At 43.2% G+C, this 27,879-nt stretch overlaps 1 protein-coding gene across 1 annotated transcript in view; it reads right to left on the minus strand.

The window, feature by feature from the left end:
• The window catches only part of TAFA4 (TAFA chemokine like family member 4), a 349,783-nt gene that overhangs the window by 23,830 nt on the left and 298,074 nt on the right, over positions 1 to 27,879 (minus strand). The window contains exon 4 of the mRNA XM_089676019.1: positions 19,381 to 19,536. Coding sequence (XP_089532145.1) covers positions 19,381 to 19,536 — 156 coding nt within the window. The remainder of the gene's footprint in view (positions 1 to 19,380; positions 19,537 to 27,879) is intronic.

The following is a 27,879-nucleotide window of genomic DNA, read 5'->3' on the forward strand; positions in this document are numbered from 1 at the left end:
GGTAAACAAATAACAAAAATGAAACAAAAATACACCAAATTAAATAAACTACTTTGCATGTCTCTCACTGCTGGGGGGACCTTGCTGGAGCATAGAATAAGGTAAGTATTTCTCTTTATTTTGGCACCCCTTGACATAATGAGCATTTAATTCTGGCAGTGTGGGGGTATTTTTTTTTATTGTGTCCGAAATTGAGCTTTAATGATAGCGGGGGTTGTAATTTTCAGTAATTTAGGCAAATAATTAGCAATTTTAAGTCATCTTAGTCATCAAGGAGTTAAACCCCCAACGTTGCTTCAGTTAGAGTCTCACGATAAAGCAAAACACCCGTCGAAACGGATAATTCGCTCAGAAGGACACCTGTTCACGAGAATCTGATTGAGATGGTTTCAAACACCGTTAACAAAAAGAACAGTAAAGAAAAAAAAGATAAATTGCCTTGTTTTATAATGGAACAGATTGAGGAGCAACAGGAAACATCATTAATACAAACATAACATAGAGAGCAGTGAAGCACACTCTAAATATCCTATTTGCTGGGGCAGACTGTGTTAGAGACTCATGTCAGGGATAGGGAATATTATGTAGGCAATGATGTAAATGCAAAGATCGGCCACTTTATTGGGTACACCTTGCTAGTGCCAAGAAAATATCCCCCAGACCATTACACCACCACCACCAGCAGCTTGAACCATTGATACAAGGCAGGATGGATCCATGCCTTCATGTTGTTTATACCAAACTCTGACCCTACCATCTGAATGCCATTGCAACCAGTCTGTCTATTCACCTCTGACCTCTGTTTCAAAGTTCTGTCTCAAAGTTCTGTACAAGGGCCTCTTCCCCACGCAGGTCTGCCTTGTAGGTTGTGGGGGTCTGTGGGTGGGGGCTTATCAGAATCTATAATCCCCCTAAAAATGTCTGAATCCTAGTCAGGATATTATATGCACAGAGTTTGCATGTCCTGCCTGTAATTACATGGGTCTCTTCTGAGTACTCCATGTTTTCCCACACCTAAAGACATGCTGGTATGGGTAAACGGCTCCTGTCTACAGTGACTCCAATATATGTATGTATGCATGTGTGATAGGGATCTTACATTGTAAGCTCCTTGGGGGAAGGGCCTGGTATGAATGGACAGTATGTAAATTGTCATAAATTGAATTAACTTTTTGGTGCTATATAAATATCTAGAAAAACATATTAAGGTTACTAGTGGGTATCAGGGGCGGACTGACAACTCATGGGGTCCCCGGGCAAAAGGAGATCATGGGGCCCCGTGTCCTTGCCCAAACTCAAAAAGGCCTATGAAAAAGGTACCAGGGGCATCTCATGGGGCCCCCTACTGACCCCGGGCCCTCGGGCAGTCCCTGAGTTTCCAAATGGCCAGTCCGCCCCTGGTGGGTATTTATTAACAACAAGAAAAATGGATCTTCCATAACTCTCAGTAGTCATTTAAAGACTATTGAACCCTTAAAAAAGATAGATGCCTGGCTGTCATGCTGCTGCTTTAGCTAAAGCCAAATCATTCACAAGGTAACCTAAGCAGGGCGCTAGTGTCCCGGGAATGTCCAGTTACAGTCCAATTAGCCTGCAGTGAACCGGGGATATACCACAATTGGTCAAAGCTGTGCAACTGTCACTCCACAAGGGAGGATCTACAGTACTTGTTGGCAGTTGGTGCGTGATGGGGGAAGGAGGGGGGAGGGCATGCAGTACAGCCAATAGGGTTGATTTACTAAAACTGGAGAGTGCAAAATCTGGTGCAGCTCTGCAAAGAAACCAATCAGCTTCCCATTTTTTTATTGTCAAAGGTTAACCGCTTCCTGACCACCCTATAGCAGAACTACTGCTACAGGGCGGCAGGGCTGCGCAAAATCACATATATACAGTCAGGTCCATAAATATTGGGACATCGACACAATTCTAACATTTGTGGCTCTATACACCACCACAATGGATTTGAAATGAAACGAACAGGATGTGCGTTAACTGCAGACTGTCAGCTTTAATTTGAGGGTATTTACATCCAAATCAGGTGCACGGTGTAGGAATTACAACAGTTTGCATATGTGCCTCCCACTTGTTAAGAGACCAAAAGTAATGGGACAATTGGCTTCTCAGCTGTTCCATGGCCAGGTGTGTGTTTTTCCCTCATTATCCCAATTACAATGAGCAGATAAAAGGTCCAGAGTTCATTTCAAGTGTGCTATTTGCATTTGGAATCTGTTGCTGTCAACTCTCAAGATGAGATCCAAAGAGCTGTCACTATCAGTGAAGCAAGCCATCATTAGGCTGAAAAAACAAAACAAACCCATCAGAGAGATAGCAAAAACATGAGGCATGGCCAAAACAACTGTTTGGAACATTCTTAAAAAGAAGGAACGCACCAATGAGCTCAGCAACACCAAAAGACCCCGAAGACCATGAAAAACAACTGTGGTGGATGACCAAAGAATTCTTTCCCTGGTGAAGAAAACACCCTTCACAACAGTTGGCCAGATCAAGAACACTCTCCAGGAGGTAGGTGTATGTGTGTCAAAGTCAACAATCAAGAGAAGACTTCACCAGAGTGAATACAGAGGGTTCACCACAAGATGTAAGCCATTGGTGAGCCTCAAAAACAGGAAGGCCAGATTAGAGTTTGCCAAACAACATCTAAAAAAGCCTTCACAGTTCTGGAACAACATCCTATGGACAGATGAGACCAAGATCAACTTGTACCAGAGTGATGGGAAGAGAAGAGTATGGAGAAGGAAAGGAACTGCTCATGATCCTAAGCATACCACCTCATCAGTGAAGCATGGTGGTGGTAGTGTCATGGCGTGGGCATGTATGGCTGCCAATGGAACTGGTTCTCTTGTATTTATTGATGATGTGACTGCTGACAAAAGCAGCAGGATGAATTCTGAAGGGTTTCGGGCAAATTTATCTGCTCATATTCAGCCAAATGCTTCAGAACTCATTGGACGCCGCTTCACAGAGCAGATGGACAATGACCCAAAGCATACTGCAAAAGCAACCAAAGAGTTTTTTAAGGGAAAGAAGTGGAATGTTATGCAATGGCCAAGTCAATCACCTGGCCTGAATCCGATTGAGCATGCATTTCACTTGCTGAAGACAAAACTGAAGGGAAAATGCCCCAAGAACAAGCAGGAACTGAAGACAGTTGCAGTAGCGGCCTGGCAGAGCATCACCAGGGATGAAACCCAGCGTCTGGTAATGTCTATGCATTCCAGACTTCAGGCTGTAATTGACTGCAAAGGATTTGCAACCAAGTATTAAAAAGTGAAAGTTTGATTTATGATTAATATTCTGTCCCATTACTTTTGGTCCCTTAACAAGTGGGAGGCACATATGCAAACTGTTGTAATTCCTACACCGTTCATCTGATTTGGATGTAAATACCCTCAAATTAAAGCTGACAGTCTGCAGTTAAAGCACATCTTGTTTGTTTGATTTCAAATCCATTGTGGTGGTGTATGGAGCCATAAATGTTAGAATTGTGTCGATGTCCCAATATTTATGGACCTGACTGTATATATACACATGATTTTGCATTTCCAGGTAGGGGGCATGCAGCTACAGATGTCAATCACCGGGTCCTGGACAGAGATTCCCCACCGGATTGGCACCCAGTGATCGCTGAGTATCACTGACAGGGGAGAGACCTGTGTGTAAAAAACACAGGACTCTCTCCTGCCAGCAATAACATGCTGCTGTGTATTTCTCTGCACAACAGATAACTACACAGCAGTATGTTTCCCTAGTAAAACACACCAGCACACACAGTAAACCAGCACACAGTTAACCCTTTGATCGCCCCAAATGTTAACCTCTTCCTGCCCAGTGTCATCAGTACAGTGTCAGTGCTTTTTATTAGCACTGATCACTGCATTAGTGTCATTGGGATGTCAGTGGCAGTTAGTCAGTCCCCCCCCCCCGTGTCATAATGCCCGCCGCAGTCCTGCAGTCCATCTATACAGTAAGTCACTGATCGCCGCCATTACTAGTATACAAAAAAAAAATTCCAGTATATATACCGCCATTTGTAAATGCTATAACTTTCATGTAAACCAATTAATTTACATGTATTTTGATTTTTTCTAGCAAAGACGTAGCAGAATACGTTTTGGCCTAAATTTATGACAAAACTAGATTTTTACAATTTTTTTACTGGATGTTTTATAGAAAAAAGTCAAAAATATTGGGGATTTTTAGTTATCGGTTTTTTGTTTTTTTATAGCGCAAAAAATAAAAACTGCACAGGTGATCAAATACCACAGATATAAAGCTCTATTTGTGGGAAAAAGGGATGTAAATTTCATTTGGGTGCAGCGTTGCATGACCGTGCAATTGTCAGTTAAAGTAACACAGCGCCGTATCATGGAAAATGGCCTGGTCAGGAAGGGGAGTAAGGCTAGCTATACACTGTACAATTTTCTGTTCAATTTCTGCCCGATTTCCTTTAGCTTTATCTTCAACTATGGACTGCAAGGGCCTGCCTAATTGGATACAATTGAAAATGTTGTTTAGGTTTGACCTCATGTTATATGGTTTTTGGTAAATCTAAAACAATTTTCTAAAGAAAATTGTATAATGTATGGCCAGTCTTAATCCTCAGGAGGGCAAGTGGTTAAATGAACAAGCTGAGGTTAAAAGCTGATTGGCTACCATGCACAGCTGCACCAGAGTTTGCACTGTCTAGTGTTAGGGCTCGTTCACACTTGACTTTATTTCTAACTCTTGCCAAACGCCCCTATAGCATTTGACAAGCGTTAGACACGCTCCCAAAACATCCCATGCATGGTTTTGAGGCAGTTGATAGGCATTTGCCAAGCGTTTAAACCACACCATAAACTCCTATAATGAAGTTTAAATGGTATTAAAGCTCTGCAAACGCCTCGCAACCACACCGCAAACGCCAGCCAGGCGTTTGCGGAGCGGCACCATAGACTTGAATGGGAGGCTTCAACTCCTCCTGACTCAACCAGAGACGTCAGTTTTTCCGCGACGCGACACTTACGCTTTCGTGTGAACAGCACTGTGTGCTGCCATGTGCAGAATTTTCAGAGGCGTTTGAGAAGCATTAAAAATGCTTCTCAAACGCCTGCTGACAAAGCTAGTGTGAACGTAGCCTTAGTAGATCAACCCCAATGTGCCTAGTGCAGTCATCCATGTCACTCAATGGGACGGCAGCACCAAAGCTGCAACATTGCATAAGGGGATGCATTCTGCCTTAATCCATCCACCCAGCACGCACACTCCGCTCCTCACAAGACCTCCTTCTCTCTAGTTCCCTGGTCTCCTCCCATGCCCGCCTCCAGGACTTCTCCAGGGTGTCACCCATCCTCTGGAACTCCCTGCCCCAACCCATCAGATTATCACCTACTCTCCTCTCCTTTAGGCGCACCCTGAAAACCCATCTCTTCGGGGAAGCCTACCCACCCCCTGCTAACCTGCCGACCTCCTCCACTCTTCCTACCACTCCATCCCCCACAGCTATCTCCTCCTGTACCACCATCCCCTCCCTCCTAGATTGTAAGCTCGAAAGAGCAGGGCCCTCGATCCCCTCATGTTTTGCATTGTATTGTTATTGTTCTGTCACATGTTCTGTCCCCCTTTGTAATGTACAGCGCTGAGCGAACTATTGGCGCTTTATAAATACTGTATAATAATAAAATAATAATAATCATTGGCACTGGATTCCCTACTTTCTAAGTCAATGACCACAATAATTGTAGTGCTAATGATTTTTAATATTTTCTCTAGTCTTTCACTTGCCGCATTCTTGTTCCGGGTCAGTAACATAACATACTGAAGGTAGACACCTAGACAACTAGTAATTTCAGAAAGCAACCAGCGATGGCAGTTTCCATATTTCTTTCATGACAGATGTACTTTAAAATGTAAGTAAGTGTGTCCCTCTCTCCCATTTCTGAACGTTGGAAGGTATGCAGTTGATTACTTTCCGTAGAGTGACTTATTATTCATACAATGCAATGTGAGCTGCACGTCACCAGCTTTTGATGGCCACCAAGCAATGGCAGATATTTGCAATATGGGTTCTGTAGGGCACGGTTTGTTGCAGCATGAAGGTACAGGAGGTCAAGTGTGTTTTCTATAAACTAAGATGCTTTCTTCAGTTCCTATTAGTTCCATTGAGTTCCAGTAACTCGGTTTATGTGAGTTGCATTAAGGTAGCCCATTCAAAACGAATAAACTGCCAACACACAGTAATGTGCCATAAAACTGCCACACACTACAACACAGCTGCGATGCCTTCAGGTGCTCAGGTGCCATTCAGAATGAATGATACTTCAACCATGTGTTGTGGTATCAAGCGTGGTAAAGCATGTGTTTTCACAACATGGAAGTATGAATCCGGCTTCACTGTCAATTGAGAGAACATGCCAGATTTTATTTCTTCATTGACTGTGCACCATACTGAAACTGCCTTTAGGCCAGATTCACTTTGTTGCACACAATCGTATCTAAACCCAAAAACAAAAATGTATTATTTGCAGAATATCAATTCTTAGATGACTGCATTATCTTTCTTTTTTTCATTTATTTTCACCTGGTGATCTAGCCAGTAAGAAACCTCTTGTCTCCATAGTGGATGGAGGAGTAACAGGGACACCTTTGGACAGCAGCAGGGGTGGACTGACCATTCGGAAAGTCGGACACTGTCCGAGGGCCCAGGGTCAGTAAGGGGCCCCATGAGATGCCCCTGGTAGCTTTCATAGGCTTTTTTGGGTGTGGTTTGAGTGTGGGCGAGCACACAAGGGCCCCATGATCTCCTACTGCCTGGGGGCCCCATGAGTTGTCAGTCCGCCCCTGGACAGCAGCATTGTCCATGTGTGGAGAGGGTAGAGTTAGATGCACTAGCACAGTGGTCTCCATACTGAGGCCCTTTGCTTGCTTTTATCAGGCCCTTGGGGCATTATTCCCCCCACCATTAGCAACAGTGTGGCATAGTTCCCACCACTGACACCAACAATGGGGCACTATTCCTTCCACTAACACCAATAATGGGGCATTATTCCTCCCTCTGACACCAATGATGGGGCACCATTCCTTCCACTGACAACAATAATGGGGCATTATTCCTCCCACTGACACCAATGATAGGGCACTATTCCTCCTATTGACACTAATGATAGGGCACTATTCCTCCCACTGACACCAATGATAGTGAACTATTCCTCCCACTGACACCAATAATGGGGAACTATTCCATCCGCTGACACTGATGATGGGAAACTATTCCTCCCACTGACACCAATGATGGGGTGCTATTCTTTCCACTGACACCAATAATGGGGCAAAATTCCTCCCACTGAAACCAATGATAGAGCACTATTCCTCCTAATGATATCAATGACGAGGCACTATTCCTTCCATTGATACCAATGATGGGGCACTATTCTTCCCACTGACACCAGTGATGGGGCACTATTTCTCCCACTGGTGCCAACAATGGGACACTATTCCTCCCACTGACACCAACAATGGGAAACTATTCCTCCCATTGGTACCAGTGATGGGGCACTATATCTCCTGTTAATTCTAATGATGAGGCATTGTTTACTCCCACTGATGCCAGGACATTTTCTTCTCCCACTGGCCAAAGTCCGGCCCCCCTAAAGTCTGACGTGACAGTAAACTGGCCCTTCGCTTATAACGTTTGGAGACCCCTGCACTAGCAGATTTAGATGGATTTAACTAGCAAATTAAAGATGAACTCCAGTTAATACTTTTTATTTTTCCTTTTGGGATTATTATTATTATACAGGATTTATATAGTGCCAACAGTTTGCACATGTCTTTACAATATAAAGGGAGACAGTACAATTACAATACATTTCAGTACAGAAGAAATATGAGCTTGTAGAGCTTACAATCTAAAGGAAGGAGGAAGTGGTACAAAAGGTGATAGCTGCGGTGGATGATCTGATGGAGGTGGCTCAAGTACAGTTCTTAGGTGGAGATGAGGTAGGCTTCTCTGAAGAAGTGCGTTTTCAAAGATTGCCTGAAGGCAGACAGGGTGGGGGCTGACCTGACATACTGCGGTAAGGAGTTCTAGAAGGATGGGAGAGGCTCTGGAGAAGTCCTGGAGGCGAGCGTGGGAGGAGGTAACGAGGGAGCTAGACAGCGAGATGTCTTGGGAAGAGTTGAGCAAGCGATTTGGACGATATCTGCGGATGAGGTTGGTGATGTAGCTAGGGGCAGTGTTGCGGATGGCTTTGTATGTTGTGGCTAGTACTTTGATTTTTATACGTTGGATTAGTGGAAGCCAATGAAGGGATTAGCAGAGAGGGGCAGCAGTCGCTGATCGGTTGGTAAGGTGTATGAGTCTAGCAGCAGTTGCTGATCGGTTGGTAAGGTGTATGAGTCTAGCAGCAGTTGCTGATCGGTTGGTAAGGTGTATGAGTCTAGCAGCAGTTGCTGATCGGTTGGTAAGGTGTATGAGTCTAGCAGCAGTTGCTGATCGGTTGGTAAGGTGTATGAGTCTAGCAGCAGTTGCTGATCGGTTGGTAAGGTGTATGAGTCTAGCAGCAGTTGCTGATCGGTTGGTAAGGTGTATGAGTCTAGCAGCAGTCGCTGATCGGTTGGTAAGGTGTATGAGTCTAGCAGCAGTCGCTGATCGGTTGGTAAGGTGTATGAGTCTAGCAGCAGTCGCTGATCGGTTGGTAAGGTGTATGAGTCTAGCAACAGTCGCTGATTGGTTGGTAAGGTGTATGAGTCTAGCAGCAGTCGCTGATCGGTTGGTAAGGTGTATGAGTCTAGCAGCAGTCGCTGATCTGTTGGTAAGGTGTATGAGTCTAGCAGCAGTCGCTGATCAGTTGGTAAGGTGTATGAGTCTAGCAGCAGTCGCTGATCGGTTGGTAAGGTGTATGAGTCTAGCAGCAGTCGCTGATCGGTTGGTAAGGTGTAAGAGTCTTGCAGCAGTCGCTGATCAGTTGGTAAGGTGTATGAGTCTAGCAGCAGTAGCTGATCGGTTGGTAAGGTGTATGAGTCTTGCAGCAGTTGCTGATCAGTTGGTAAGGTGTATGAGTCTAGCAGCAGTCGCTGATCGGTTGGTAAGGTGTATGAGTCTAGCAGCAGTTGCTGATCGGTTGGTAAGGTGTATGAGTCTAGCAGCAGCATTCATAATAGACTGAATGGGGGATAACCGGTGTAACGGTAGACCAGTGAGGAGGGAGTTGCAGTAATCAAGGCGGGATATAACCAAGGCGTGGATAAGTTGTTTTGTGTTGTCATTGGTCAAAAAGGGGCGGATTTTGGAAATGTTGCGAATCGGGAAGAAGGAATTACAAGCTTGGTTGGGATAATGGTTTACATAAGATGACAATTGTAAGCACCCCTGTCAGTGGTAAAAGGGTTGTCTCATCCCTCTAACTGCTACATCTGCAGGAGATCTTGGTCTGTAAAAGGAAGCTAAAAAATAACAGACTTACTGGCTGGATCACAATGCAAAAAAAAAAGGGGGAAAAAAAACTCCTAAAAAATAGAATGAATGCAGCCACCATATATAAGGTTTAGTAAACTGTAAAATAATACATTATTGGTTTTGGGTTTAATGCTGCATTAATGGCACCCCAACACATCTTGCTGATGAATATGTGATGCGGTGCAGCACAAGGCAACTCACTAACATGCATAGCAGGGTGCTGCCAAAAATGCTAAATACACTTTTCTGGGTCTTCTTTGGTGCTTTAGACAGCCCATTTGCTGCCTTAACGCACGTTAGCACATGACATAATGTATGCGTGTGCATTAAACTCAATACAAAGATGTAAGTGGACCCTTAATGTAGCAATAACATTAAAAACAGCTTCATATTGAAGTGTGGTTTAATTTTTATGAAGGCAAAGCTCCCTCTACTGGCTAATGTCTTAATCTCATGGTAGAGAAAATGCATTTTTGTAAAGGTGGGCAAAGCTGTACTATACATGAAAAGCATTTGTGTTTTGGATGCACTAGCTGTTTTTCATCTTTTTTTTAATACCTATTCACTCCTATCACTGAACTGATTTCTATAATTCACCTAAAAAGACTGAATCTTTATATACTGTATATACTGGTGGTGTATATGTTGCAGCTACTGTATGTAACCTTTTTTGTGTGTTTTGGATGCATGCCTGTCACTTCACTTGCTAGAAAGGAGGGGTGGGAGAATGTAGGTCTGCCAACACAAAACTTTTATTTATTTTATGGACAATTACTCAAAAGATGTACAGACAAGCTTCATGTTTTTACAGATGTACAGGTCACACCATCCATACTATATTGGGGCAGAATAGAACTCTATTTACTCTTCCTAATAATAAGATAAAATTCTGGCGCAAAAAAAGGTGTACACAAACAATGATATACATTAAATGAGATTAAAAACAATGCCAATGGAGTCCAAATGTATACAGTTGTGTTCAAAATAATAACAGTGTGTTGAAAAAAGTGAATAAAGCTCAAAATCCTTCTAATAGCTTTTATTTCCATACACACAAATGTATTGGGAACACTACACATTCTATTCCAAATCAAAACATGAAGAAAAATAGATCAAATTTGTGTTGTTCCTCTAAATAAATTGAAGAAAAGTGAATATTAGACTGTTCAAAAAATAGCAGTGTTTGTATTCTTCTTTACAAACTCAAACATTCACTATATAAACTGAAAAATGTTTGAAGATTTTGCTTTCCTTTGAATCACTTAATGAATATTTCATTGTATAAGCACTGTTTCTGAGAACTGCTGTACATCTGTGTTGCATGGAGTCACCCAACTTCTGGCACCTGTGACCAGGTATTCCAGCCCAGGATGATTGGACTACATTCCACAGTTCTTCTCTATTTCTTGGTTTTGCCTCAAAAACTGCATTTTTGATGTCACCCCACAAGTTTTCTATTGGATTAAGATCCGGGGATTGGGCTGGCCACTCCATAACGTCCATCTTGTTGGTCTGGAACCAAGATGTTGCACGTTTACTGGTGTGTTTGGGGTCGTTGTCTTGTTGGAACACCCATTTCAAGGGCATTTCATCTTCAGCATAAGGCAGCATGACCTCTTCAAGTATTCTGATGTATTCAAACTGATCCATGATCCCTGGTATGCAATAAATAGGCCCAACACCGTAGTATGAGAAACATCCCCATATCATGATGCTTGCACCACCATGCTTCACTGTCTTCACAGTGTACTGTGGCTTGAATTCAGTGTTTGGGGGTCGTCTGACAAACTGTCTCCAGCCACTAGACCCAAAAAGAACAATCTTACTTTCATCAGTCCACAAAATGTTGCGCCATTTCTCTTTAAGCCAGTCAATGTGCTCTTTGGCAAATTGTAACCTCTTCAGCACATGTCTTTTTTTCAACAGTGGGACTTTGCGGGGACTTCTTGCAGATAGCTTGGCTTCACATAGGCATCTTCTAATTGTAACAGTACTCACAGGGAACTTTACACCTTCTTTGACCTTCCTGGAGCTGATTGTTGGCTGACTCCTTGCCATTTTGGCTATTCTTCTATCCATTCGAATGGTAGTTTTTTTGCTTTCTTCCACGTCTTTCAGGTTTTGGTTGCCATTTTAAAGCATTTGCGATCATTTTAGCTGAGCAGCCTATCATTTTCTGCACTTCTTTATATGTTTGCCCCTCTCCAATCAATGTTTTAATCAAGGTACGCTGTTCTTCTGAACAATGTCTGGAACGACCCATTTTCCTCAGAATTTCAGAGAGAAATGCACTGTAACCAGCATGTACAACATTTGCTGCCTTCCTTCCTTAAATAAGGGCAATAATTGCCACCTGTTTTTCAAAGAATGAATGACCTCACTAATAGAACTCCACACTGCTATTATTTTGAACATGCCCCTTTCAATTAGTGATTCAATGACACAGAGTCAGCAGCATGCATGTCATGACTGTTGGGTCTGTTGGATTTCTATTACCGGTACTTTACTACACCTGCTAGTAAATTATTTGCCATGTAGAAATATCATTTCTACCAAAAACAGTGATTGATCAGGTTAGTGATGTCTGACTGCTATTATTTTGCACACAACTGTATATGTAGATATTGAGTCCTTAATATACTTGGGGATTAAACAGTGGCTGCCATCCTGCAGAGTGATCCAGCTCTGTACAATGGAGACAAGGGAGAGAGAGAAGGAGGCGCCACTAATTGCAGTATGATAAAAAACTTTAATGACAAAGAGTAGAAATGCACTCACAGATGTAAATAAAGGTAAAGCATATCTGCATCTCCGGAAGGGGGGTCATCCCGTAGGGAACCGCCAGTGGAAAAAGTCCAATAATAGTGCTTGAAGTGAAGTCAGGAAGGCAATCTGAAGTGGAGCAGGAAGCCACCCTGCTGACCAGCGTGGAACACACGGGCGAATGTGACGTCACCGGAGGAACACAGGACCGGAAGGGGATAGCAGAAATCACAGGCTACACGCTCAGAGCCTCTTGCTCCTTCTACATGTCTGTAGAAGGAGCTAGAGTCTCAGAGTGCGTAGCTTGTGATTACTGCTCTGTGTTCCTCCGGTGACGTCACATCTCTCCGTGTAGCAGGGTTGGCAGCGGAGAGCACAGAAAGGTGACTGACAGCTCTGAGCAGACCAGGAACTGAGTGATCAGCGGTCATATGATTGCTCAGTTCTCAGTCTTAGAGTCAGCATGGGAAAGCTGCAGCATTGCCCAGATGCTGCAGCATGGAGGTGAGTATGTATGTTTCCTTTTTTAAAAGCCAGTACTTCTCCTTTAACCACTTCAGCCCCAGCGACGTACCAGTACATTGTGTTGTTGAAGTGGCTATACTAGCAGCTGGATTGCTTTTACAAGTGACGCATTTTAACGCATGACATGTTAGGTATCTATTTACTCTCTGTAATATCATCTTTTATATTTTACCAAACAATTAGATATTATATTGTATTTTTGTATATTAAAATTAATCAAAGGGTATTTTTTGCAAAAAAATTATTTGAAAAAAAATAAAGTGTGACAATTGCAACACCCACTATTTTATTATTATAGAGTACTTATATAGCGCCAAAGGGTTTGCTCAGTGCTGTACATTAGAATGGGGGACAAGACATGAGACAATACAGTAACAAAACAATACACGATACACGAGGGTTAGAGGGCCCTGCCCTTTCGAGCTTACAGTCTAGGAGGGAGGGGATGGTGATACAGGAGGAGATGGCTGTGGGGGATGGAATGGAGTGAGGAGTGGAGGGGATCGGCTGTTAGGTGAGGGTGGGGTAGGCTTCCCTGAAGAGATGGGTTTTCAGGATGCGCCTAAAGGTGAGGAGGGTAGGGGACAATCTGATGGATTGGGGAAGTGAGTTCCAGAGCATGGGGGAAGTTCTGGAGAAGTCCTGCAGCCGGGCGTGGGAGGTGGAGACCAGGGAGCTAGAGAGTAGGAGGTCTTTCAAGGAGCGTAGATTACGGGTAGGGTAGTATTTGGGTATCAGGTCGGTAAGGTAGTTTGGGGCAGCGTTATGAATGGCTTTGTATGTCTGTGTTAGTAGTTTGAATTTGATGTGTTGGGCAATCGGGAGCCAGTGGAGGGAATGACAGAGGGGGGTGGCAGAAGCGGAGCGGTTGGTAAGGTGGATGAGTCTGGCAGCTGAGTTCAGGATAGACTGGAGCGGGGATAGCTTGTTTTGGGGTAGGCCGCTGAGGAGGGAGTTGCAGTAGTCCAGGCGTGAGATAATAAGGGAGTGAACGAGTTGTTTAGTAGTGTCTGGGGTTAGGAACGAGCGTATTTTGGAGATGTTGCGGAGGTGGAACCTGCATGCAGTTGTCAGCGAGTGGGCATGGGGTTAGAAGGACAGGTTAGAGTCTAGGATGACACCTAGGACCTTGGCTTGCATGGTGGGACTGATGGTAGCGTTGTTGGTCGTGATGGAGAGGGTGGGGGGGGTGCGGGCAGGGGGGAAAATTAGGAGCTCGGTTTTTGAAAGGTTCAGTTTGAGGAAGGCTATTCTATTCTAAGTAGTTTTCTATAAAAAAATCTGATTTTTACATATAATAGAAGAGAAGTGTCAGAATAGGCCTGGTGGTTAAAGCAAAAGTTACAAGTACAGTACCTTCACCAGCCTGTGACTGAACAGTGTAAGGAAAATCACCAGACTGATGCGTTCCTCTCTCTCGGTCATTCTTCTCTCCTCCTATAAGCAATCACCTTGCTAGTACATGAGCACTGCTGACTGCAACACAACTCCTTATACTGCTTCTCCCTCTTTCGGTCTGAGCTCTGTTGTACAGTTACTGTAAGGGGCCAGAATTTGTATTTAAAAAATTTACATGTAAAGCATATTAATGAAATAAAGGCTAAATTAATTTGTGCCTTCTATATCTGCCTACAGTTCAGTTTTTTTCCACCAAATAAATATTAAAATCTGTATCACATAGGAGTACAGACACTGGCAGACGCTCAACTGCAGTTAAAACAAATCACCACACTTGTTAATATATATTTCTTTTTTTACAGACTTAAAGGAAATCTTAATTAGCCTCTATTTTTTATGGATTGTGGGAATTTTTGGACAGCTGGCTACTCTATCTGGCAGCAGGATCTCCTCCCTGGAATTCATGTCTGGCTGGGTGTCAGAGATGTGAACAGGAGTTCCCAGCTGGCAAAAGAGTGAGACTTGTGATCTGGATACTGAGGGCATAATTATAACCATAATAGTCTATGCAACTGCTAAGCACCCCGGCGGAACAGAAGCCCAACAATGTCTGGCTACCTAATAACTTATCCAGACAGAAAAAGCATTCGGTAACTAACTATTGGTGAAACAATGAATGTAAAGATACTGCTACAGTGATAGCTATTGTTTTGGAATTACTTGGGTCTTAGTGTTGGAATGACTATTAAGAAAAAAAAAACATCAGTCCACCCGGCAGATGCCAGAGAGGTAAACCAGAATTTGCTTTTCTTGGTGTGCACATCTACTGTAGGGGTTTCACATTTTCCCTCTGAGGTTATTTATTTTACATTCTGGAGAACCACGAGGTGATGGAGCACACAAAGATGGGATAGGATACCCTAAACTCCCAGGTGGACAAACAATTAAACTGGCCAAATACCAGAAGAATTTTGTTCGAAAAAAAATTCATTTTCAGAACGTTGGCTCGATTTTCTAATAGTAAGTGGAGTCAAATTGACAAACATCTTTGACCGTAGTGACAAAGGAATCGAAGAAAAAGAATGGAAAATTTTTCTTGAGCAACCAAAATTTGAATTGTAAATGTGGTTTTCGGTCAAGAAAATTCATACTTATTATACTGAACATGTACAGTTGCAAGAAAAAGTATGTGAACCCCTTGGGATTACGTGGAGTTTTGCATGAATTGTGCATAAAATGTGCTCTGAACGTCATCTAAGTCACAACAATAGAAGAACACAGTCTGCTGAACATAATACTACACAAACATTAGATGTTGCCATGGTTTCATTGCACATAACATGTAAACATTCACAGTGCAGGGAGGAAAAAGTATGTGAGGCCCTAGCTTAATGACTTCTCCCAGAGCTAATTGGAGCCAGGAGTGAGCCAACCTTGACTCCAATCAGTGTGATGATATTGGATGTGTTGCTGACAGCTGTCCTGCCCTTAAAAAACACACACCTGTTTTGGGTTTACTGGTTTCAAGAAGAACTGTCTGATGTGAACCATGCCTCGCAGAAAAGAGCTCTCAGAAGACCTACGATCAAGAATTGTTGACTTGCATGAAGCTGGAAAGGGTTACAAAAGTATCTCCAAAAGCTTTGATGTTCATGTGTCCACGGTAAGACAGACTGTCTACAAATGGAGAAAGTTTAGCACTGTTGCTACTCTCCCTAGGCGTGGTCGTCCTGTAAAAATGACTGCAAGAGCACAGCGCAGAATGCTGCATGAGGTAAAGAAGAATCCCAGAGTGTCAGCTAAAGACCTACAGAAATCTCTGGCACATGCTAACATTTTTGTTGACACATCTACAATAAGGAAAACATTAAACAAGAATGGAGTACATGGGAGGACACCACAGAGGAAGCCATTGCTGTCCAAAAAGAACATTGCAGCACGTTTGAAGTTTGCAAAAGAGCACCTGGATGTTCCACAGCACTACTGGCAAAATATACTGTGGACAGATGAAACCAAGATTGAGTTGTTTGGGAAGAACACACAACACTATGTGTGGAGAAAAAAAGGCCCAGCACACCAACATCAAAACCTCATCCCCACTGTGAAACATGGCGGAGGGAGCATCATGGTTTGGGGCTGCTTTGCTGCCTCAATGCCTGGACGGATTGTTGTCATTGATGGGAAAATGAATTCCAGAGTTTATCAAGACATTTTGCAGGAAAACGTACGACCATCTGTCCGCCAACTGAAGCTCCGCAGAGGATGGGTGATGCAACAGGACAATGACCCAAAGCATACAAGTAATTTAACAAAACAATGGCTGCAACAGCACAGAATACGCCTTCTGGAGTGGCCCAGTCAGAGTCCTGACCTCAACCCGATTGAAATGCTGTGGCATGACCTTAAGAGAGCGATTCACACCAGACATCCCAAGAATATTGCTACACAAACAGTTTTGTGAAGAGGAGTGGTCCAAAATGACTCCAGATCATTGTGCAGGTCTGATCTGCAACTACAGGAAATGTTTGGTTGAGGTTATTGCTGCCAAAGGAGGGTCAACCAGTTATTAAGTCCAAAGGTTCACATACTTTTTCCTCCCTGCACTGTGAATGTTTACATGTTATGTGCAATTAAACCATGGCAACATCTAATGTTTGTGTAGTATTATGTTCAGCAGACTGTGTTCTTCTATTGTTGTGACTTAGATGACGTTCAGAGCACATTTTATGCCCAATTCATGCAAAACTCCACGTAATCCCAAGGGGTTCACATACTTTTTCTTGCAACTGTATATCCCAAAATCTAATGTAGAAATTAAAACATTGGCATGGCAACTGAACAAAACTTCATATGAAATTTGTGGAGCCCCTATTGGTAAGATCAAATGCTCCTACAAAAAATTTCCCTGAATTTCCTTTTGAACGAAATTCTACTCTTCTATGGCAAGCTTTATGAATTAGGACAGGGAGAACCAAGATAGATCCAAGATATATATCAGGAAAAGAACTCAATCAACCTGTGGGCAGGTTGTAATTAGTTAGGTAGGTGCTTTCTCAGGCGGGAGGGTAGGGGTTAATGCTTTTTCTGGTTCTTTAGCTTTTGGGGGGATCTTTGGGCCCAACCCACTGCACCTATGATATAAAAGGGATCAGAGGACCAAGTCCAGAGGTTGGTTGGTCGGATGGTCGGGGGGGGGGAGTGAGAGGGTGCATGTGCCTGTGCCCTTAACCTTGGTCGTAGAGTCTGGAGGATCTGTTGTAAGAAAAGGCTGGTTCACTTCCCTGGTGCAAACTAGCACATTATGACAGACTTACCTGAAAGCACAGCCCTCCAGCGGTGCGCTGTCACCGCTGTAGGCGCTTCTATCTTCACCCAGTCCTCCATCTGGGTTCGTAGGCTTTGGCGGTATGAATGGCTGAGCCGCAATAACGTCACTCCCCCGCATGCACACAGGAGTCACTGTTTACGGCGCAGCCCCCTTTATTCTGATACCCCTAGCTAAAATCTAGTGGAACCAATTGCTTTCAGAAGTCAACTTATTAGTAAATAGAGTCCACCTGTGTGTAATTTAATCTCAGTATAAATACAGCTGTTCCATGAAGCCCTCAGAGATTTGTTAGAGAACGTTTGTGAACAAACAGCATCATGAAGGCCAAGGAACACACCAGACAGGTCAGGGATAAAGTTGTGTAGAAGTTTAAAGCAGGGTTAGGTTATAAAAAAATATCCAAAGCTTTGAACATTTCACTGTTCAATCCATCATCGGAAAATGGAAAGAGTATGGCACAACTGCAAACTTACCAAGACATAGCCGTCCACCTAAACTGACAGGCCTGGCAAGGAGAGCATTAATCAGAGAAGCAGCCAAGAGGCCCATGGTAACTCTGGAGGATCTGCAGAAATCCACACCTCAGGTGGGAGAATCTCTCCACAGGGCAACTATTAGTCGTGCACTCCACAAATCTTGCCTTTATGGAAGAGTGGCAAGAAGAAAGCCATTGTTGAAAGAAAGCCATAAAACATCCTGTTTGCAGTTTGCGAGAAGCCATGTGGGGGACACAAACATGTGGAAGAAGGTGCTCTGGTCAAATGAGACAAAAATTTTACTTTTTGGCCTACAAGTAAAAGTCTATGTGTGGCAGAAAACTAACACTGCACATCACCCAGAACACACCATCCCCACCGTGAAACATGGTGGTGGCAGCATCATGTTGTGGGGATGCTTTTCTTCAGCAGGGACAGGGAAGCTGGTCAGAGTAGATGGGAAGATGGATGGAGCCAAATACAGGGCAATCGTAGAAGAAAGCCTGTTAGAGTTTGCAAAAGACTTTAGACTGGGGCGGAGGTTCACCTTCCAGTAGGACAACAACCCGAAACATACAGCCAGAGCTACAATGGAATGGTTTAGATCAAGATTAGATTAGATGGTTTGATATGTTAGAATGGCCCAGTCACAGTCCAGACCTAAATCCAATTGAGAATCTGTGGCAAGACTTGAAAATTGCTGTTCACAGACGCTCTCCATCCAATCTGACAGAGCTTGAGCTATTTTGGATAGGCAAACATTTTACTCTCTAGATTTGCAAATCTGGTAGAGACATCCCCAAAAATTTGGAAAACCATTTATCATTTTCCTTCCACTTCATAATTATGTGCCACTTTGTGTTGGTCTATCACATAAAATCCCAATAAAATAAATTTTTTTGGTTGTTACATGACAAAAAGTGGAAAATTTAAAGGGGTGTGAATACTTTTTCAAGGCACTGTACGTATGCGCAGTGAAGTGACTGGCCTCAGGTGATACACAGAAATAAAACAAATTCTCCAATAGTTGTACCTATTTAACAGCAGCCCTCTCTCCTCCATTGGATTTTAAAACACACATTTGTCAGCTTCAGCAGGCAAAATGTGGGGATCTAACATTACACACTGCATAGCATAGATCAGGGAGCTGAGTGTAATATGAGACCTGAGTGAAGGGAAAGACACACCCCCTCTGCACAGCTTCATAGGGAAACATGCACAGCTGAAGCTGCCAATCACCTGTTGTGTTCTGGAGGGGGGCAGCGCCACCTACCTGGATTCTGTGGTGTTGTCATAACCTGTCAAAATAGACAAAACTCTCACTACGTGTTCTAAATTGAGGCAAATATACCTTATACTATATGAAGGATACACTCTGTTCATTTTCATTTCAGAGGTTTACAACACTTTACCCCACACTATACATGACTTACCTTCTACACAAGATGGCTGCGCTCTTGTAGTGCCAGCTACTTGTCCAGGAAAACATGAGCATTTCACAGTTTGTGATCTCTCCTCAATACGATTTTTATTGCAGCATCGGTGAACTGCGACCACCTCACATGTGCCTTGCTTGACCTGATGATGACCTAAAACAAGAGGAGTCAACAGAAGTGTCTTTACTGTGATAGGCAATGCAGGGTTTATGTTAGTACATAATCAAGACCTCTATGAAATGTCAAATATTACATCAAACAATGGTATTTATAATATATACACCAATGAGCCAGAACTTTAGAACCACTGACATGTTACGTGAATAGCATAACAAATCTCATTACAATGGCATCTGAAAGTCGGTGGGATATATTAGGAAGCAAGTAAGCATGTTGTCCCTGAAGTTTATGTGTTGAAAGCAGAAAAAAGGGCGTCACAGTTTTGTGTATGGGGCTGTGTAGCCGCAGATCTCTCAGGGTGCCCATACTGACTCGTGTCCACAGCCAAAAGTACCTACAATGGGCACATGAGCATCAGACCTGGACTACGGAGCAATGGAAGAAGGTGGACTGGTCTGATGAATCATGTTTTTCTTTACATCATGTGGATGGCCATGTGAGTGTGGGGAAGAAGTGGCACCAGGATGCCGTATGAGAAGAAGGTAAGCCGGTGGAGACAGTGTGATGCTTTGGGCAATGTTCTGCTGGGAAACCTTGGATCCCACCATTCATGTGATGTTATTTGACACGTACCACCTACCTAAACATTTTTGCTGACCAAGTACACCCCTTCATGGAAATGGTATTCCCTGATATCAGTGGCCTCTTTCAGCAGGATAATGCACCCTGCCACACTGCAAAAAGAGTTCAAGAATGGCTTGAGGAAAACAACGAGTTTGAGGTGTTGATTTGGCCTCAAAATTCTCCAGATTTCAATCAAGCATCTGTGGAATGTGCTGGAAAGAGAAGTCCTATCCATGGAGGACCCACCTCGCAACTTACAGGACTTAAGGGATCTGCTCCTGACGGCTTGGTGCCCCATACATCTGCATACCTTCAGAGGTCTAGTGGAGTCCATGCCTCGATGGATCAGGGCTGTTTTTGGGCAAGAGGGGGAACTACTCAATATTGCATTTAATATTGGGTGAGTAATCATAAAGTTATCAGTTATGACTAATCAGGGCATATATATATATATATATATATATATTTTTTTTTTTTTATTTATTGTTTGTTTTTTAGCATAATAACGAAAAACATACACAAAAACACTTTCTATTCCTCTGCCTCTCTTCTGAGACTGTAGGGCCCGGGGTCAGTAGGGAGCCCCATGAGATGCCCCTGGTACCTTTTCATAGGCTTTTTTGAGTTTGGGCAAGGACACAGGGGCCCCATGATCCCCTATTGCCCGGGGGCCCCATGAGTTGTCAGTTCGCCCCTGCATACAACATACTTGCACATAGCTCCCAACTGTCCCTGCTTTCTAGGGACTGTCCCTGATTTGGAACAAAGTCCCTCTGTCCCTCTCTTTTCCTCATCTGTCCCTCATTTTGGTCTGATCTATATAGTTGTATATAAAATGGACTGGTTACCATTTACCTTTCATCCAATTTCTAAATTGCTGCATTTGTATATTTTAAAAGCCAGGATAAAGGAACAGCAGAGGTAAAAAAAAAAAGCATTTGTGGGTTTAACTAAACTTTTTTCGTATAAATCTTGTTTGGGGGGTGGCAGGGGGTGTGGCCTATGCCTACATACTTTTGCTAATAGGTGTCCCTACTTCCCATCTCAAAGAGTTGGGAGGTATGCATGCTCACAGTGTGATGGGCAGATTCCATCATTCCCTTAAAGCGGAGTTCCACCTGAAAAAAAAAATAAAAGTCAACAGCTACAAATACTGTAGCTCCTGACTTTTAAAATACAGACACTTACCTTTCCCTCGGTCCCGCGGTGTCCTCACCACCGCTGTGCCGGCATTGTCAGTGTGGGCACCCGGCTGTGACAGCTTGCGGCTTGAGTGTCCACTGCACATGCACAAGAAGCGCTGCGCTCTATGAATGGCCCCGTAGTCTTCTGGAACCTGTCTTGTGTCTCAGAAGACTATGGGGAGGGAGGGGGGAGGACAACTTCTGCTTCCGATCGCCTAGGTGAACGCAGCGGAAGTGGAAGGGGGTACCTGTCAAATTCAGGTACCCGCTCCCCAAATTTGTCTATCCTTAATGAGGAGCAGGGGACAATGGCTTAAAGTGGAACTTCCCTTTTTGGGTGCAGCTCTGCTTTAAGTGCCTAAAGTGTTACTAAACCCAAGACCCAACATTCATTATATTTGGTCTCCCACAGTGCACAGAACATGGAAATGCAATTATTTTAGTAAATATAAACTGCTAAATACCTTTTCTCATCAGCAGTTAGAGCAGTCTTGTGACTTCTATCAGTGTTCAGCAGAGCACTAGTTAAAGCTTGTAGGAGGAGTTTTCTTTCTGCTCTAGGAGGATGAAGGACCCCTGACCCTCTCTCTGGAGAGTGCTGATTGCCCCTGTGCTGATCACATGCACTCTCCCAAGTAAAAAACAAAAACCTCTAGCAATACACACTAAACTGAACATGTGCAGAATGGCTACCGTTTAATCTGCCTTATCAGAAGATAAGACGTGGCCATTCGCACAAGAGGAGGATCAGAGAAGTCAGGATCAAACAGCCTTTTTGCACAATGCAGAGGATTAACCCCTTAGGTCCACAGTGAGTATAACAAACATGCTTCATTGCATCTACAGAGTTTACTGTTGTGGGTTTAGTAACACTTTAATAAAATTTATTATAGAATTGTTGTTTTTGCTTTGTTTGCATTGTTTAAAGTCAACATGGTATTAATTAGAAGTACCATTTAAATGGCACCTCCTGTCTGCTTGTGTCCCCACCATGCAGTAATAAGACTAGCATGCCTCAGCAAAGATCTAAGGGTTTTATAAAAGGACGCTGTAGCAACTATAGGTATAATCTAGCCTACTGGTCAAATTGGTGTTAAACAACCATTCAAATACAATTGTGTTTTATTTACAACTTTATCTAAAAAGTGTAGACTTTAGTGGCCATAGATTGAACAATTTCTTGCACGCAGCTGAGAGAAGGATAACCTCTCGATCTTCATAAGCGGCTATTCCTTTTATAGAAAGTAAACAACGTAAATGCGTAAATCGTTTCTGAGCTAAGGAAAGTGAAGTGCGAACATAGTGTCACGTCACTTGAAATCACGATTCTCAGGTTTCTCTGTAAACAACAATAAAATGCTAAACAATGTCACTTTGGTTGTCTTGACCCTTAATAATTCATTTTGCCTTGTTAATGTTTTATTTTTTTGGCCGAATAATCATCTACTGGTTGAAGAGTGTTAGTTTCCCACTGCTTTCACAGTTTATCAATGACACTTGCAAGGCTCTTGTTTATCCTGTTCCCTTGCCTTTCTTATAATAGCTCAATAAGAGAAAAGAGAGTCAACAATCGGAGACATCTGGAATCACATAGGAAGAGAAAGAAGAAACAGGAATGAACTCGCTTATTTTAGATGCTCACTAAGCTGCACAATTTAACCTAGATCTATGATTCAAGTACTAGGGTCGTTGGTCCGAATCCCAGCCACGGCACCTCCTGCCTGGAGTTTGCATGTTTTCCCTGTGCCTGCGTGGGTTTCCTCCCACACTCCAAAGACATGAGGGTAGCTTAAATAAATCCTGTCTAAATTGATCCTAGTATGTGTATGTATGAATGTGAGATAGGGACCTTAGATTGTACACCCCTTGAGGGTTAGGGACTGATGTGAATGTACAATATATATGTAAAGCGCTGCGTAAATTGACGGCGCTATATAAGTACTTGAAATAAATAAATACTGAAATGTAGCACCTCCTGTAGAAAGTCAGGCTGGTCATTAAAGTAAAGTGGTCAGGCTTATATGTTATTAAGCAGTAACTGAGTTTTACAACAAATGACCTTAGTAGCTACAAACACTGTTGACTAATTCATTTCAAATGTTCACAGGTTAAGCCCATCAATCAGCAGTTAAACTCCCCAGCGGTATGATTATGTCAGTATTTCTGTGCTCAAAGCGGTACATTGTTTTCAATGGAAATATGTTGTTTTTATTGTAGGCCTGTAATTCTTAGGAATAACTCACTTAAATCTGTCCGACCAAGAGTCTAGTAAACATCCCGGGTATGATAAAATTTGAAACACAAAATCATAAATTATAATATAATAAATAATCATAAAAAACAATAATAATATTAAATTTAATTCAATAATATAATCAAACCAAAAAACACTGAAATTTGAAATATAGCTCCAAGTTTGCACATCACTGAACAAAGTCGCAAAATCGTTTTCAGTGTCTGATGACGAATTTCCCCCACGAATCATTATCACTCAATTCTGCAAGTGGTTCTAATTTACTATCGCTGTTCTCTAGCTGGTCTAAAACTGCTTTTGACCTAAAGGGACGCTTTTTGGACGCCATGGACTTTTCTCAGTTTCCAGGCAGAAAGAACAGTAAAAATGCAGGCAGGGCACAGGACAAAGCACTCGGGACAAAATGTATGTGAAATGGTTTGATACAGGAATGTTATACTATCAGATTTTAGTGTATTGAGTGAATGTCAGATTTTTACATTTTTGAAATTCCCGCCAGTTACGCCCCCTATACGTCCCGACGCTCACAGAGAATGGAACCCGGAAGATGGATGCCGGGATCGGCTAGAGGACATGGCCGGGGACGCTGCAGGGGGGACATCGCGGGAGCGATGGACAAGGTAAGTGCTCGAGGGATCGCTGGAGAAGCGCTGCAGTGTAATCCTGAGTGCAGCTTGGGGTTACCACTTCTGGTACTGAAAGTTAACACCAAGCTACACTCGGGAATACCACCAGGGGGGTTAAGCAAAGGCCATCCATAGACAGATTGAATATCTTGGTCAGTGCAGCAGCGACCAGCCAAGATTAGATCCATCTATGTGCAGGCTGGTTGTACACAAGTGAATCGATCAATCAACTCGGGTACAATCAGCCTCTCAGATTTTTTACAGGTGATTACTGCTAGTGGCTCTAGCCGCTAGCAATAATCATTGCATTCTGCCGGCCGGGAAGGCTCCCTGCTGGCAGAAAACAATAGTGCTGCAGGAGGGATTACCCCATCTACACTGATTGTGTTGATGGGGGAGTCAAGCAATTTTCTTTCCTTACACCCGTGGTGGAAGGAAAGAAGACTGAATAATCTACAGCCTGCTTTACTCTATTCCCCCCTGCCAATAATGACTCAGCAGCTCACCCTCCCCCGCTCCCTCTCCCTAGTAGTAGTGAGCCGTCAGCAAGTCAGCTCCCCCTGCTCTTCCTTCTCAGGCATGACACAGTAGATTGGCTTTACTTGCTCTCAACTCCCAGTAGTTAGGCAAACCATACGCGAGTCAAAATTCAACCAATTTTTCATCCGAAAATCGGACCTAATCAGCCGATTTTCGCTCTGTTTGTGGGTCAATGGCACCGACCAAGTTTCGTGGTTCCTCCCCTTTTCGGTGATCGGGTATGTTGGAAAATTTGTAAAAAATACTATTTTCGAATCAATGATGGTCAAATCGTACAATCTATTTTCCGAAAAGAGCATGCGCATGAGCTGTGACCCGGAAGGAACAGAAGAGTCGCCTGTTACAGTTGCAAGAAAAAGTATGTGAACCCCTTGGGATTACGTGGAGTTTTGCATGAATTGGGCATAAAATGTGCTCTGAACATTTTTACATGTTATGTGCAATTAAACCATAGCAACATCTAATGTTTGTGTAGTATTATGTTCAGCAGACTGTGTTCTTCTATTGTTGTGACTTAGATGATGTTCAGAGCACATTTTATGCCCAATTCATGCAAAACTCCACGTAATCCCAAGGGGTTCATATACTTTTTCTTGCAACTGTATATGGGGTGAACTGTATGACTTGGTTGGCCGATTTTTTAAATCATTGATGGCACCATCGGATTACCGTGCGAACGACATTTTCGATCTTCGGGTGAAAAATTGTTTGGAATTCGAACCATGTATGGCCTGCATTACTCAGCAACTCAGCTCACCCTACTCCCTTCTCCCAGCAGTGACTTACCCAAGGCCTCTTTTATATGGTTAGTAAAAACGGGCAAGCAGCACCCCCCCAGACCACCCTCATTAAACCTACAATCTGGCCAGTGGGGGTTGTACACATGCTGCAGCATGTCAAACTGACAGACAGCACCTTTTGTCAAATTTGCCCATGCAAGTCAATGAGGCAGCACCACAATCACAAGCCAGATTCGTAGCTCGCAGTTGAGGTACATTAGTCCTAATAACAATTGGCATTTGGCAAAAAAGACAAACAACTGGTATTCAGGAAGCGACAGGATCGCCTTCTGAATGCCTGACAGCGGCTGCTTAGCCGCACTCTGAAAAGCGATCCACTGAGCTTATCTCAGTTCCCTCCTCCCAGGCGTGACACAGTAGCCAAGCTCTCCCTGCTCCCCTCTCCCAGCAGTACAGCCAGGGTGTGAAGGAGCATGTGATGGCAAATCACCAAGCACCAGCTGAACAGAGCAGGGGGAGAGTGAAGAAAATGTGAGTATGTGCTCTACTATAGTAGAAAATGTGAGTGTATGAACCTGTTGTATTATCTGCATCAGTACAGCACAGGTTCATTTTATAAAAAAAAAGGTAACAATGGCAGCACCTGTGTTTCTATCATGACAGGTGAACAATAAATATAACAAAGCCTTATATGTAGCTGTATAGCATACCCTGACTTCTTCCCTTTTCCTTGTGTCTCATTGTTTCTGAATGACGCATTCACTTGCACATTTAGGCCTCATGAACACAGGTCGTTTTTGCAGCCACTTTTAGGGGCGTCAGGTATATTTTCTTTACAGCTTCCAAATGGCCCTCCATGTTATCCTATGTGTCCATGCACACATAGACTTTTTAGAAGCTTTTAGTAGCAGTAGCGATTACCAGCAAGAAAAAAAAAAACAGGGCCAGTGTGTCCAGGAGCAGAAGAGTTTTGGCAGAAAAAAAATGCTTGACGCGTGTAAACACGTCTAAACGCATTTTAACGCTAGGTGCGTTTAGCGCTTGAACGTTATTTAATTTCAACCATTCATTCATTTTGGACGAAACATGTTGGGTGGAGCTAGGGCATATGTCACCACGTGCACGCTCACAGTCATTTTGGAAGTGGGAACATGCGGACCTTTGCTATTATACAGCGCTGTATTTGATTCTGCCCTCCTATCCCTCTTGTATTGAACTGTATTGTTGCTGTATTGTCTCCCATTATATTGTAAAGCGCTGAGCAAACTGTTGGCGCTATATAAATCCTGTATAATAATAATAATTCTCATTCATGTAAGTGGATTATTGGGCAGCACAGTGGTTTAATGGTTAGCACTTCTGCCTGGCAGTACTAGGGTCAGTAGTTCGAATTCCAGCCACGGCACCTCCTTCCTGGAGTTTGCATGTTCTCCCTGTGCCTGCGTAGGTTTCCTCCGGGTACTCTGGTTTCCTCCCACACTCCAAAGACATGGTGGTAGGTTAATTGCTTCCTGTCTAAATTGGCCCTAGTATGTTTACGTATGAATGTAAGTTAGGGACCTTAGATTGTACACCCCTTGAGGGTTAGGGACTGATGTGAATGTACAATATATACGTAAAAGCGGTGTGTAAAATTGACAGCGCTATATAAGTACCTTGATAAAAATAAATTACTTTGGTCTGAATACATTTTGTAAAAGATTTCACACTATGGGAAGCTTTTTTCTTCCATGCACATGCCTTTTATATGCCAGAAACGGATGATCCATATGGAGTGGGTGAATGCCATTTAACCCATGGTTGGAGGCTGTAGAGGAGGCTGAAGCAGTTGCCATAGGATTATATCTGTGCCCAATTTGACCATTTTCTAATATGATGGTCAAATTAATCTGGTAAGCCTCCCTTGAGCACTGAGTGGGGTGACTCGTGTTTCACTTGGATACGTTTGATCATCTAAACCATTCAAGATTTACGATAGCACTCAAGGACATTTTTTAGTGTCCTTTGATACTGGAACTTTTTGTATTCACTTTCACAGCATTTTTGGTTATTTTCTTTATACCTTTTGTCACATTTATATTATTTTCATACTGTATTTAGCACCTTTAGCGCCGCACTTCTATATGTAAATTCATTTCAACCGCCAGAATAAATAATTTTTCTGGCCAATAAAATTAATTAACGCCCAAGTGCTTAATGCTTGTAAATGCACCTAAACCAGGGGTGGACTGACAACTCATAGGGCCCCCCCAGGCAATAGGGGATCATGGGGCCCCTGTGTCCTTGCCCAAACTCAAAAAAGCCTATGAAAAAGGTACCAGGGGCATCTCATGGGGCCCCTTACTGACCCCGGGCCCTTGGGCAGTGCCTGAGTTTCCAAATGGTCAGTCCGCCCCTTACCTAAATGC

This window comes from Staurois parvus, unplaced genomic scaffold (assembly GCF_062004578.1).
Source record: "Staurois parvus isolate SC_StPar_1 unplaced genomic scaffold, SC_StPar_1.0 ptg000162l, whole genome shotgun sequence".
NCBI lineage: Eukaryota > Metazoa > Chordata > Amphibia > Anura > Ranidae > Staurois > Staurois parvus.